This window comes from Callospermophilus lateralis, chromosome 19 (genome assembly GCF_048772815.1).
Source record: "Callospermophilus lateralis isolate mCalLat2 chromosome 19, mCalLat2.hap1, whole genome shotgun sequence".
Taxonomy (NCBI): Eukaryota; Metazoa; Chordata; class Mammalia; order Rodentia; family Sciuridae; genus Callospermophilus; species Callospermophilus lateralis.
The window spans coordinates 20,622,950-20,636,517 of NC_135323.1; the positions used below are offsets into that span (position 1 = coordinate 20,622,950).

Here is a 13,568-nt window from a genome sequence, read left to right on the forward strand (position 1 = left end):
CAGAGCTGTCTTCTAAAACTATTGTGTAATTTTGTGATTTGGCTTCATTTTGGTTTTTGGAAAGTACTGTGCTTGGTCTTGTACATTTAAAGTTAATTTAATTTTTTTAACAAGAAAGAGTTTGAGAAAGAACTTTTCATTTCATAAGCCCTGTGACTAATGTTTTATTTTTCATAACTGAGAGATTGCTTCTGTAAGTACACAGCCATGTTGAAAATGTTCACCATGATGTTGAAATAGAATAGGAACTATAAGACTTAAGGAGAACCAGTTGATTTAAAATATATACCAGTTTTCCCTTCTATTGTTAAAAGTAGGCTGACAACAGATCGTTAGGTAAAGAAGAAATCAGATGACTATGGACTTTCCTGAGATAAAAGGATCCTTGAGAAACAAATTACTACATAGAATTTGACAAATGGCTCAAGTGAATGTTTACTCCTAAACACAGGATGTTCTAAAGCCTATTGTTTGGAGTATTTATGTTAAGCTTTCTTAAAAATTGTTATCTTTTGAAATCCAGCATACTCTTTTTTTTTAAGCTTTGTTGTTTCAATTTTTTTTTTGCTTTATTTTTACTGTTTTTTTATTTTATTTCTTAACTTGTTCTAATTAGTTATACATGACAGTAGAATGCATTTTGACATATTGAAGCTTCGTCATTTCTATTATGATTTTTCATGGTGAAAATCTGGTATTAGGTAGGCATTCTCTGTACCTGTATAGTACCACTCCAAAGACAAAGAACCATGACTGAGAAAAGTTAGACTATCAGGAATGTAGACTGAAGCATGTAAATCCCCATGTCATAGAAACTATTTTGATACTGCTTTTCTAATTAAAATTCATGTCTGCCTGGTTTTTGAATGTTAATGCCTGGCTCACTAGTCATTGCCTCAATCAGTTTCCTTCTTGCCTCACCAACAATACTTTCTCTTGCATACACTAGTATGCTACCATATAAAGGGAAAAATATATTAGAGATAGTCTATGTTTTATATATAGGTTTATGTGTTAGTGGGGATGTTTCTACTGTGCTGTTTATACAAAATAAAGAATTCTATGTTGAGGCAAAAAAAAAAAAAAAAATTCAGTCTCTGGACACTGGAGGTCAGGAGACTCGGAGTCGTGGATGTGAATGTGTACTGTATGTTCTCTATGCCAAGCCGGGCAAAGTCTCCAAGCAGGAGAGACGCTGGACACATGGTAAGGCCAATGGGCTCTCCTCCCATTTCTGTTCCCCTCACTCAGACCTCCCCACAGACATCAGAAGTTACCCTTAACTCAAAATATTTTATTGTATTCAAATAAAAATTGTCCAGTATGGTTGGTGGCCACTGGGGGACAGAAATATCATAGGATCAGGGTTGGGGAGGCTGAGGATCAGGTGTCCAGCATGTCTGTCCAGTGTTCCTATGGAGATAAGAGCTTGGTCAAAGGCAGCCTAGGGGATGGAGGTGGATGAAGGGAGTGGGGGCCAGAATCACCCCTCACCTCTTCTAATTCTGAGCCATCCTCTTCTTCCTCAGTGCCCATCCGGCACAGCCGGATCAGGTCTCCCCAAAGCAGTGAGTTCTCACAGCTGCCAAGGGTGCAGTTGGTAGGAGACGATACAGCATCAAGCTTCTCAAGCCCCCTGCAGCCCTGGCCCTGGGTCGCCAAGGAATCATCTGCCCCAGCCTGGATTGGACCACTGGGCACCCTCTCCCCAGAGCTAGGCCAGGCTGGGAAAGAGGATAGCACTCACCTAGGACATTGGCCCTCTAGGGGCAGAAGCTGCCCTGGTTCTTCCTGAAGGAACTCCTCTGCCAGGCAGATCACATGGGTCTTTAGGGGACAGCCAGGATGAGGGCAACACAGGGGACTGTCTTCATTCTGTCAGAGGTAGCAAAGGACGGAAAGGAAGACTGGAAGTAAGCTATTTATTATTGAGAGATCAGAAGCCAGGCCTCCATCTGTTAACTTGTTAAGTATTGATTGATCACCTACTCTGTGCTAAGTGAGTGAATAAGAGTTGCCCTCCTGGAGTTTAGTGTGAAGAGTGGGGAAGCTGATTAGGAAATAATAAAATATAGCATGTGAGACAATAATAAGAATTAAGGGCAAAAGTGGGCCCTATAAGGTGGCCAACACCTGTAATCCAAGTAACTAGGAGGCTGAGGTAGGGGGACCGATCACATGTACTTAGCCTGTCTAGACAACTTTGGGAGACTGTGTCTCCCACAATTAAAAAAAAAAAAACAGAAAGGGCTGGGGATGCATTGGGTTTAATCCACTATACCATAACAAATAAATTAAAAGGGGGGAAAAAGGACTTAAGAGCTTTTTTTGTTTGGTTTTGGTTTTGGTACCAGGGATTGAACCCAGAGGCGCTTAATACTGAGCCACATCCCTAGCCTTTTTTTTTTTTTTTAATCTTTATTTTTATTTATTTACTTTTATGTGGTGCTTCATGCATGAAAGGTAAGCACTCTACCACTGAGCCACAACCCCAGCCCCCTAGCCCTTTTTATTTTAAGACAGAGTCTTACTAAATTGCTGAGGCTAGTTTTAACTTGCAATCCTCCTGCCTCAGCCTCCGGAGCTGCTGGGATTACAGGTGTGCACCACTGCGTCCAGCTCAGAAAAAGCTATAATTTTAGATAGAGAGGAAAGGCTTCACTGAGTTGGTGGCACATGGTCAACTCTGAAGGTCTAGAACTGCACCTTCCACTCAAAGGGAAATGACCAGGGCCCTAGATTAGTAGTGAGGGGTCCAGGAACCATGCACATACTTTGCGTGGCAGAGCTGCCAATCAACGTGTCAGTTGCATGTCTGTTCAACAAACGTCTTGACCTCAAATCTTCTGAACCCCAGTCCTGCCCCTACTTGGCACGGATCTCACCTCAAGGGTGCGGGCGCAGAGAGTGCAACAGGATTGTGCGCCCGGGTCCTTTTCACGCTCCCTGTCTACCACAGGCCCAGCGCAGCGCTTCGGAAGCTGGGCCCTGGGAGGCGGCGGGCCGAAGGCCAGCGGCACATGTGGTGGTGGGGGAGGGCAGAGATCCTGGCGGAAGTCCTGGCGCAACCAGCGCAGTGTGAGCGGGAGACGCGCCCAGGGTGGCGCGCGCAGCATGTGAGCAAGCACTCGCAGGTGGAAGGCGAAGGTTGCCTCGCCTCGCAAGCGCGGCCCCACGTGTGACAGGCGACGCGAGGCTTGCGGGTGCTGCCAGGCCCACTCGAACTGCGGGGCGGGAAAGACAAGAGCGTTGGGGCGGCCGAGACTGCAGTCGCATAGTGACACTGCGAGCTCACTCATCTGTCCACCACCCAACTGTCTTTCTTACCCGAAGGGCGGCCACCGCAGATGGGAAGCCGTGCACGATAAGCACCATCTCCCTGGGGAGGAAAACAAGCGAGCGGCCTGTGAGCCCCCAACCCACACACACCCCACGTGATGCCGAATCGCTATCCATTGTACGTTTCCAGTCCCACCAAGGGCCATCCTCACACGAGCTTCAAGCCTAGCGACGAGGCTCCCCTCCTTTCGTGCAGGTACATGCCCTCACTCCTGCCAACCTCAGGCCCCTCATCCAGTCGCAAGGACTTAACAGTCCTTGGGTCCTCTCTCTCTCTCTAGGATCTGTTCTGTCTCAGAACTTGCTCACCAAGTCCCCGGTCGCTAGACCACTTAGCAGCCAAGCCCTTGACCCCCCAGATGCACCGGGCTCGGTCTCCCGGCCCCGCCCTTCGGGGTAGCCCCACCCAGTTACTGGGCCTGCCCGCCACCACAGGCCTGCCCCGCCCCTATTATCCTGCCTCTGCCCAGCCGGGTCTTCTTCCTCCCAGAAGCCAGCCCTGAGACCCGCCGCCCTACCAGGGCCCTCTCCCGCTGGTCCTCCAGGCCCCGCCTTTTTTGCGACCGCCGTTATGCTGCAGGACCCGACGAGCGGGGTTGACCGTGAACCCCACGTAGACGCGGCCCCGATGCCGAGGGTTCAGGCAGTAGAGCAGGTAGACGCCGAAGAAACGCTCCGGCCTCGCTTCGCTCCCCGTGGGACCCATCGGGACGTTGTAGGTCAGGGGCCGAAGCTGGGGGTGAGTTCTGTAACCGCGGGGAGAGCTGGGTAGTTAGGACTGCAACATGCTTGTTTCGGCGACAGCGAGGCACCTTTGAGCCCGCCAACAGTATGGGTTCGTGCACCGTCTCCGAGCTGGAGCTCGGTGCCACACCTGGCTACAAAACCCAGACCTCTTTGCAGACTGCTAGAGGCAACCAATGAGCGTGCGCTCGGGGAGGGTCGGTCGTCCCGCAGACTCTGATTGGCTAACAGATGGTAAGCGCGAAAACCCTTGACTGTTGGCATTTCACCCGAGTCTGAGGGCGGAAGTGCTGAGTTTAAGGACGCCCTATTGAGGGCGGAAGTAGATGTCTTACCGGAAGTGGCTCCACTAAGGGCGGAAGGCACCGAGGCCGGTCCTAGGTGGGTTTCTATCCCCGCCGGGCCGCGGCGATGGAACTCAGCGCAGACTACCTCCGGGAGAAGCTGCAGCGGGACCTGGAGGCGGAGCACGTGGTGAGTTGAGTCGTCTGAACCCTCCCCAAGAGAGAAAAGGAGGCCTGGGAGCGGGTTGGGCATGAACCCCATCCTTCTGCCCGGTAGGAGGTGGAGGACACGACTCCTGGCCGTTGCGCGACCAGCTTCCGAGTCCTGGTGGTTTCGGCTAAGTTCGAAGGGAAGCCACTGCTTCATAGACACCGGTAAGTGCAGAAACTGTTCCTTGATCGCGGCCCCAGTTCCAGGACCACAACCCTAGCCACTCCCGCATTCCCATTTATCTAACCCCTACCCCAGCAACGTGGCCCATGACCCCTGGAGCGTAGAACCTCGGGGACCGCCACCCAGGCGTCAGCCTGCCGTTTCTCAACTCCAGGCTGGTGAATGCGTCCCTAGCAGAAGAGCTCCCGCACATCCATGCCTTTGAGCAGAAAACTTTGACTCCAGACCAGTGGGCTCGTGAGCAGCAGAAATGAGGGACCGATGCCTGCGCAGCATTAAATGACAAATCAGGGCCAGCTTCTGTGTCTGTGTGTTGTGTGTGGCAGGGGCACTGAAGCTGAGTGTACTGCTTGGCTTCTCTCTGCCTTGCTTCGATTCAAGTTCCGCTCCCCATGTAGCCTCTGTGTCCAGCTTGTAAAATGAAATTCTATCCTTAGGTCCCTTCCAGAGTCTGCCTTGCAAACCTTTCTTGTAGACCCCTAAGAATCTGTATTGCCACTCCCCACCCAATCATGCCTGGAATTCTACCTGCTGAGGAGACTGAAGCAGGATAATTGAAAGTTCAAGGGCAGCCTGGTCCACTTAGTAAGACCCTATTTCAAAATAAAATAAAAGCTGGGCATATGCTCAGTGCCTGCCTAGCATTGTGGAAGGCCCTAGGTTCAATCCCTAGTTCTGCAAATATTAGTAAAAATTCAGAGATGAGAAAGTGTTCAGGATTTGAGAACCCTGATGAGCTGAACAAAATGGTCTCTCTCCTCAGCATCACCGCAATATCAGAAGCATCCCCCTCAGACCCCCTCAGCCCTTCACAAACCTCAAGGGAAGTGAGGCTAAGCTGGGGCTCTTCACCAGCTGGTGTGCTGATGTTTTGTGGCCCCCTTCTGGAAGAAGTCCCACTAGCTTCATAGCCCTGGACTTTCGTATCCACAGGTACCCTGTGAGAACCATGAATTTTTCAGGAATGTGGGATGTGCTTAGGACATAGGGATAGAGCAGGAAAATAAGGCACAAAACTGGAGAAGGTACATCTGTATCAGTCTTAACCATGGGTCGGCAGAACCTTGTACAGTGTTTTCTGAGACTCAGGAGGGACACCAAGTGAACCATTTGGACCCAAGTCTCTTTAAGAGTGAGAAATGAGATGTTTCACACATCTCACCCACTTTGTTACCTGTGTTTTTGAAGCTAGTTTTTTAGTCCGTCAATTTCCTCCATCCCCTACCTTCCTCTCTTGCTTCCCTCCGGGAGAGAATGGGCTGGTAGAACTGAGTCATGGTGGTTACAGACAACCTTTCTGGATCCAAGGGATCATTTCCTGAAAATTTTTAAGTTCTCCTGAACCAAAACTAGTGAGTCTACTCATGAGAACTCTAGAAGGGCCCATCATCCCCATAGTGCAACAGAAATGCAGAGAAGGAGTGTCACTCCTTTAAGAGGCCCAGCCTCCAGCCATGCTGGGATCTACCATTACATTCGCCCAGTTGTGATGGTTGCCCTTCCGTGATTCCCCGCTGAGGCCTGGAGAGGTGACTTGTGCCGGGTCACACGACTTACATAGACTGAAGGCCTGAGTATGCAGACAGGAACATTTGTACATTGGTACCCAGCAGTCTCTACCCTGATAGCTTTCTTCTGTGACATGCTGATGACATGGGGGCTGGGAATGAGCTTTTGTTGTTTTTGCAGGATATGAACCAAGTTCTGTTGTGGCCAAGACACCCATTCCAAACAGCCCTGTGTCATCCTGGTTCAGTGGGCATCATCCACTAAATTGAATTGGGCATCAAAACCTATTCCCAAGTCCTCTCTTTATATTTGTGTTTGTTTGCATGCTAGGGATTGAACCCAGGGACACTTTACCACTGAGCTTCATTCCCAGGCCGCCTTATTTTTTGTTTTTGGTAAGTTGCCCAGACTGGCCTTGAACTTGCAGTCTTCCTGCCTCAGCCTCCCAAGTGGCTGGGATTATAGTCATGTACTACTGCACCTGGCCCCAAACTTTTTTTTTTTTTTTTGGTACCAGGAATTGAACCCAGGGGTGCTTTACCACTGAGCCACATTCCCAGTCATTTATTTATTTTTGAGACAGGGTTTCACTAAGTTGCTTAGAGCCTTACTAAGTTGCCGAGGCTGGTCTCAAACTTGCAATCCTCCTGCTTCTAGCATTCCAAGTTGCTGGGATTACAGACATGCACCACCATGCCCAGCCCTAAGCCCCCTCTTGGTAGGGTCCTACAGACCTATTCCTGCCAGGTCCCCCTTTCACAGAAGCCACACCCCAACAGAACCCATAGAAAGGGCCCCAAGAGGTAGTAGTGCTATAAGGGGAATTTCTGAACAAAAATGGAGACTTAGATTGTGAGTCACAATCTGACCTACAGCAAACTGTTTCTAAACTCTTTCCTTACAGAAAGCCTTGCTATTTTTATCCTTTGAGTTTGCAGTTTGAAAGATGACCAGTGCGCAGTGCTCACTGGATCATGTCCCCACAAGCAGCAGTGTCAGTACAGTCCTGAGCAACCTGATGTTTTGGTTGACTAGGCACAGCAGAATTGAGGTAAACATGGGAATTTCTGATGTCGGGAGCCGCTCTGGAAATACATACCCTTAAGTCCTGAGCAAGAGATACTAAACAATTATTATGCCCCACAATAACTTGGGCTTTACCTCTGCTCGGATACCCCCAGCAAGGGCCTGCCAGTTCTGACAAGGAATTGGGAAACAAAGAGCAAGCTCCCAACCCACATCAATGTGGGTGGGTTCCCCCAACAGCCTGTGCTATAGGGTATTCAGAGAGGGACCCCCCCCACAGCCCTGATGGGGACAGTTCCATCAGGGATGCTAAGGGAGAAGCTCAAAGGTAGGTTAGTTTAGCAGGCCCAGCATCCAAGTAAGCAGTCATCAGAGTCTGGAGAAGTACAAGAAAATAAAGCCATTTTATTATTGTTTCTTCTTTGCCATGATAGCCTGAGGCCTGGGTGGGAATGGAGGGCTGTGAGTGGCCTCCCTCAGCTGAAGGCCCTGTGCCCTCTACTTGGCCTGGACTGTCTCCTCCAGCCTGTCCAGGCGCTTCTGCAGCTCCTGCACTGTGGTCTGCAGCTTCTTTATCTCCTCCTCCAGCCGGGACACAGCATCCTGGGTGATCCAGGCTAGATTAGGCTTAGCTCCTTCTGGAGTCCCTCATTAACCTGGCATCTGCTAAACCCCCTTCCAAGAGACCCAGAATTTGAGCCCTTCTGTCTGTCAGCCAGTTCCTGCTCAGAGAGTTGTAGGCCTGTAAACCCAAATCCTGTTTTTGTTTTGATAGCAGGGTTTGAACACCGGGATGCTTAACCACATCCCAGCCCTTTTTTGTGTTTTATTTAGAGCCAGGGTCTTGCTGAGTTGTGCAGAGCCACTCTAGATTGCTGAGGCTGGCTTTGAACTTGTAGTCCTCTTGCCTTAGCCTCTGAACTGCTGAGATTACAGATGTGTACCACCACACCCGGCTCCAAGTCCTGTTTTTTGAGGCCTCTGTATTACCCACTCCAAGCTGCCCCACCATTGTGACCTTGGAAAGCTCCAGACACCAGCCTGCTTCCCCTGGAGTACTGAGCCCCTCCATGCAGCCCCTTCCCCACTTCACCATCTTCCCGTTCTGCCTCCCCGCCCGCCTCTCACCGAGCTGGGAGTGCCACTGGCCTCCGGCGCTGCCCTCCTGCGTGTGCTGTCCAGGCCCCGATTGACCCGCAGCTCCCGACTTTTGGGGGGTACATAGCCGTCCTTGAGGGAAATGAGGAGGGGCCCAGCATCCTGACCCCCCAGCCACTCCTCAGCTGTGAGGGCAGGGTCAGGCCCTGCTGTGGGTGGGTACAGATCCTCCTGGAACAGGTCCGACTGTGGGCAAGGCCAGGGATAGTTATGGGAGTGCTAATGTCACCATACCACCCTACAAGCCCAAGAGATCAGTGCCCAGTCTGGAGCCCAGGAAGGGACACGGGACCATCACCTTTCTAGGCACTGTCATGGCGATGGGCTCACACTTCCGCTCGTGCAACTTGTAGAATCTGCGGAAACAGGAAGGTGAGCAGCGCCTGGAGCCTGCAGGTCAGTGCTGCCCTGGGAGCCAGCCCTGATCAGGGGTGAGGGTCAGTCACCTGGCAATCTCACACTTGTTCACTTCCAGGCCACGTTTGGGCATGTACCCCATGCCACGCTGGGACTCCTTGGAGCTGAACATGGAAAGATAGTGCAGGAATGGGGCCTCGGAGGTGATCTCAAAGTAGCGGATAGAGCTGTCACCCTGCAGGTGGTACGTGCAAAGGGAGGGTCAGCGCCAACAGATGCCTCTAGTCCAGCTCCTCCAAGCCCTTCCTGCCCATCTCCTAGCCCCCAACCCCTCCTGGCTGAGCCACCTTGCCACAGAGGTAGACAATGTTGGTGTCAGGATCAAAGAAGGGCAGCAGGACTCCACTGCTTGTGTCCAGTTCCTGCAGGGACAGTGGCTCCTCCAGGTGCTTCTGTACAGACAGGTGGGAGATAAGAACAGGCTGGGCCATGTCAGGTCCTGTGATGGTGATCCTCACTGGGCATGACCAGGTGAGGACCCTCCCAGACCAACTATTGGAAATTCCCATCTCAATTGGGGAAACTGAGGCCCAGGGCCATCTGGCCAGGCAAGTAGCAGGGCAGGGACTCCAGCCTCGATTCCCAGCCCAGGTGCACCCTACTTCCCATCACGCACTTACTGTGTCCCACAGCGCCACCTGCCGCTCGCTCATGCGGCTGAAGCCCGTGGTCAGTATCTTTCCCTCTGATACAAACACAGCGTGCACAGGCCGAGTCCCCTCATGGGGACGGTCCTTCTCCTGCAAGGAGAGGGTGGTGGTAGGTCAGACACCCATCCACACACCCTAGCGAGGAGACCTAGGTGGGGACAGGGGAGTACAGTACCCACAGGTCTGGTGGATGGGGGTAGTGGGCTAATGGTCGCAGGGTCAAGGGTCAGGGTTCATGGCAACTCACAGCTACAACAGTGCCTTTGCGTGGCTCAATGATGCGCACACGCTTGTCACGGCAGGAGGTGCAGATGAGGGCACCATCGCGGCTCCAGTCCACGCTGTAGATTGTGTCCGGGTGCACATCTGGGCCCAGTGTCAGCACAGCTGCCCCAGTGCCCACATCCCACACCAGGATCACGTTGTCACAACCTGCATAATCCCACCACCCCTGTGTCAGAAGCCATGAGCTTCCCACCACCTCTATGTCAGCCACCAGCCCCGCCCCCCATTTTCCCCTTTCTCCCACCCCACGGCACCTGCACTGAGCAGTATATTTTGGGCTGTTGGGTGCCAGGCCACGATGCCCACACGCTTGGTGTGGCCCTCCAGGGTGACAACAGGCTCCCGCAAGGGCAGCGTCAGGCCGCCATCAGGGATCTCCCATACCTGCAGAGAAGCAATGAGTGAGTCTCTGGGACTCCGAATGTTGGTTCCATCCTAGAGTCTTACCCAGCACCTGAGCACCCCCCACCAGCACTCACCATGACAGTGCAGTCCTCAGAACCACTGGCAATGACGTTGTCATTGTGTGGGCACCAGGCAATGTCCAACACAGGGGCTGTGTGGCCACAGACTGTGGGCACGTTCTTGTCCACACGTCCAGTCTAGAGGGCACAGCAGAGCCTTTGGTGGAGGCACTCTGACCCTCCAAACCCAGTCCAACCTCTTCACACCCCTGCAGAGGAACAGGCTGTGGGATTCCCAGGAGGTAGGCCAGGGCCTGGGGTCTGCTCTCCCTGCCCCAATCCCAGGAGGGCTGGCTGCAAATAGCATAGGGTGCGGGGAGCCATGCTATGTGAGATCCTGGCCATGGCCTGCCTGTCTCTGTCCCTACCCTATGCTGGCTCTGAAGGCCAGCATCCCCACCCCCACTTCCCTGAGTGAGGTCTCCAGGGGCACATCAGGCTAAGGGTCTAGACCAGTCAGGGGTCAGGTTGGGGTTCTCCAGGGAATTGTGTCCATGTTGGGGCTGTTAGGATGTGTCCTTCCAGATGAAGAGGGACCAAGGAAGTCTGCCATCAGTGGCCCCCCAGGCAGGAGCAGAGGTTTGGAAATGGCCTCTTCCGGGGCCAGCTGCTTCAGCAGGGCTTCCTGTGTGGAGAGTCGCGCAGGGCGCGGGCCCAGCTCTCACCCCGACAACCACTTCCTCTTGTGTTTGCTTCCATCAGCCCTTTTAAGGTAACAACTAAGAACCCATCTCCCCTTCCTGTCTCACCCATCAAAGAACACAGGAGTGTGCTGGGGTGGAGGTCACACACAGCAGGGGGAAGGGGCATGGCTCGGAGAGAGAAGGGAGGCCTCTTCCATCACCAGAGGCTCAGCCGGTTGCTCAGACCCAGACCTAGAGTCCCCAGCCCCAATACTACTACTCACCAAGTTTCAGGTTCTATCCCAGCCCTCCCTGTGTTTCCAGGAGGACAAAGCCCTAGACTGAGACTTGGGAGACCTGGCCCTGGGTCTGCAGGTCTCCATGCGGCCCTCTCTTGGTGCCCCATGAGCTTCAGGTTCCACACAACCCATGCACACAGGAGCTGGAGGGAGCGGGAGCCATATCTGGCCCGGCTCAGTTTTATAGATGACAACACTGAGGTCCAGGAAGGCTAAGTGACAATCACCTATTCAGTCCCCCCACCCACCCAGTGCCACGGGTGACAGAGGCCTTCCCAGGAAGACATCTGCTATCCCAAGTTTCCAGTGGCTCACCTTACCCAGGGGCAGCACCAGGAAGGCCCCTCCCCCACTGGCCTCACAGATCAGGGCCACAAACTTGGGGTTGACAGCACAGAAGCCACTGTCCCAGGTGGTCTGTGAGACGCGCACATCCTCGTAGCATTGGTCCGCTTTGGCTGGCTGTCCAAACACGTGGCGGAACTTGCTGGAGCGGACCACCTGCCGGCTCATCCTAGGGGCACAGGGGTTGAGAATTTTTCCCCTTCAGGGTAACTCTGACCTTACAGTGATCCCTGCGTCCCCCTCAGTCTGTCTTTTAGGATCCTGGCATCACTCCATGGCCGACAGCATGCTGCCCATCACCCCGCTCACGATTCTCAGCCCATCCTCACTCCTGTCTAAACCACGGCCCACCTGCTGCACCCTTGGGTCACTCAGTCCCATCTCAAACCTGTACCCTCAGCCCAAAGCAGCCGGGTGCGTGGAGCACCCAGTGTGTGCCATTGGCTGACGGGCTCAGGATGCAGAATGCTTCCTTTCCCATGGTGCCAACGCTGGGGCACCAGCCCCTGTGCCTGGAGGGTGGGTTCTTTCCTACTGTGTCAGAGCCCACTTCTCTCACACCCACACGGGGACCCTCCTAAAGGCAGGGGCAAGGTTGGCCCTCTCCAACCTCCGGACCCAGGGCTGGCACACAGGAGGAAGTGGTGTGTGGGCTTGCCAGGCAGCGGGATGGCGTCCCCAGTAGGTCTCTGGGCACCAGAAGCAGTGATGGCTCGAGTCCCAGCATCTCCTCCTCCCCACACCTCTGCCTCACGCCTCCGCTCAGAAAGAGCGAAAGAGCAGGTGCCCCTGAGTGCCATCTCCACCCGCGTTGGAACCACACACAGGAAGGGAGAGGCCCACGCTGACTTCTCTGAGGTCCAGCTGGGGTGGTTTGCCAGTGCTTCCCTGGGCTCCAGGGTGCCGTCCTGGTGCCCGATCACACCACCTTTCTGCTTGGTGAAGGGGCTTATGCTGCCATGCTGAGGGCACCCTGCCCAGAGCTCCTGTCCACCTCCGCAGTCTCACCATTTGCTCTGCCTTGGGGCCTTGTCCCTTCTTTCGGGGCCACAGCCCCCTTGCCTAAGCTGGGATCCCTCAGGAGACTCCCAGGTCTGCCTACCGGAAAGCAGGTGAGAAGCATGAGCCAAGAGCCCCAGGTTCAAATAAGGGACAGGAATCCCAAGTGAGCAGCCTGGGGAGAGGGCAGCCCCATAGGTTGGGGCACAGGAAGCCATGGCCCCACCCTGCCGCCTCCCCCATCGCAGGTACCAGGCCCAGAAGCCACGGAAAGGGGAACTTGGTCTTTTCTTGTTTTGCTGTCAGGCCCTTCCTGTCTCCAAGCTTGGGGCAGCAGCTCCTCTCACCCCACCCAGGCGCCCACCCCGCCGCCCAGACCCTCGCATTCTGAGCAGGTCGGCGCTGGGCATCCTCTGCCCGCCCCCCGCGCGCCGCGGCCCCTCCCGGCGTGCCCACCTCCATCTTGGCCGCGGTGGCCCTTCACCCTCACCTCAGAGCACTCTGGGACCCTCGGCTGGCCCCTCGCAGTCCTCAAGCCCGGGGGCCTCCCCAGAACCGAGGGGCCGGCTCCCTGTCCCCGGCTGAGCCAGGTGCGGCTGACAGTCCGACAGCCCGCTGCTCCCACGCTCACGCCGGCCCCACAGGTGGCCCAAGGCAGCGAAGCCGGGTCCCTCCAGCCGGTCGCCCCCGCGCCCCAGGGACCCCAGCCTCACCTGCGGCAGAGAGATGCGCTAGATCCCCCCAATGGAGGAGGAAGAGGAGGAGGAGGAGGAAGGCGCTGCCGGAGCCCGAGACTGGCCGGCTGAGGATGCTCTGTCAAGACAATGAATGAGAAGCGGCCGTCGCCCGCCTCCTCCGGTGGCGGCGCCCCTTTGGGGCGGAGCTCGGGAGAGGCTGGCCCTGCCCTCCGCGGAGGCGGCCGCCGGCGCGGGACTCGCAGCAGCGCTGGCCTCTTTGCGCGAGCAGCTCGCTGTGCGCTGCCAGCTCCGAACAGATGCCCTGGGCCTCGACTCTGCGCTTCTTTGAACGTCA

The 13,568-nt window shown here is 54.4% G+C and overlaps 3 protein-coding genes across 3 annotated transcripts; 1 reads left to right on the top strand and 2 right to left on the bottom strand.

The window, feature by feature from the left end:
* Positions 1-496: 496 nt before the first annotated feature.
* Slx1a (structure-specific endonuclease subunit SLX1A) lies at positions 497-4,255 on the bottom strand. The gene is made up of 6 exons (XM_076840663.2): positions 3,858-4,255; positions 3,328-3,379; positions 2,886-3,224; positions 1,748-1,875; positions 1,495-1,582; positions 497-1,413 (listed from the first exon to the last, which is right to left on the bottom strand). Exons 1-6 carry the CDS (start codon positions 4,043-4,045, stop codon positions 1,384-1,386), a joined length of 825 nt encoding a protein of 274 aa, XP_076696778.2. The 5' UTR covers positions 4,046-4,255; the 3' UTR covers positions 497-1,383.
* Positions 4,256-4,392: 137 nt separating this feature from the next.
* Positions 4,393-5,057, top strand: Bola2b (bolA family member 2B). The gene is made up of 3 exons (XM_076840667.2): positions 4,393-4,557; positions 4,645-4,742; positions 4,916-5,057. Exons 1-3 carry the CDS (start codon positions 4,495-4,497, stop codon positions 5,013-5,015), a joined length of 261 nt encoding a protein of 86 aa, XP_076696782.1. The 5' UTR covers positions 4,393-4,494; the 3' UTR covers positions 5,016-5,057.
* A 2,624-nt stretch (positions 5,058-7,681) lies between these two features.
* Positions 7,682-13,370, bottom strand: Coro1a (coronin 1A). Its single transcript, XM_076840662.1, has 11 exons — positions 13,250-13,370; positions 11,508-11,706; positions 10,286-10,408; positions 10,061-10,190; positions 9,769-9,953; positions 9,492-9,611; positions 9,159-9,263; positions 8,901-9,046; positions 8,753-8,810; positions 8,425-8,640; positions 7,682-7,899 (listed from the first exon to the last, which is right to left on the bottom strand). Exons 2-11 carry the CDS (start codon positions 11,703-11,705, stop codon positions 7,795-7,797), a joined length of 1,386 nt encoding a protein of 461 aa, XP_076696777.1. The 5' UTR covers position 11,706; positions 13,250-13,370; the 3' UTR covers positions 7,682-7,794.
* Positions 13,371-13,568: the final 198 nt, after the last annotated feature.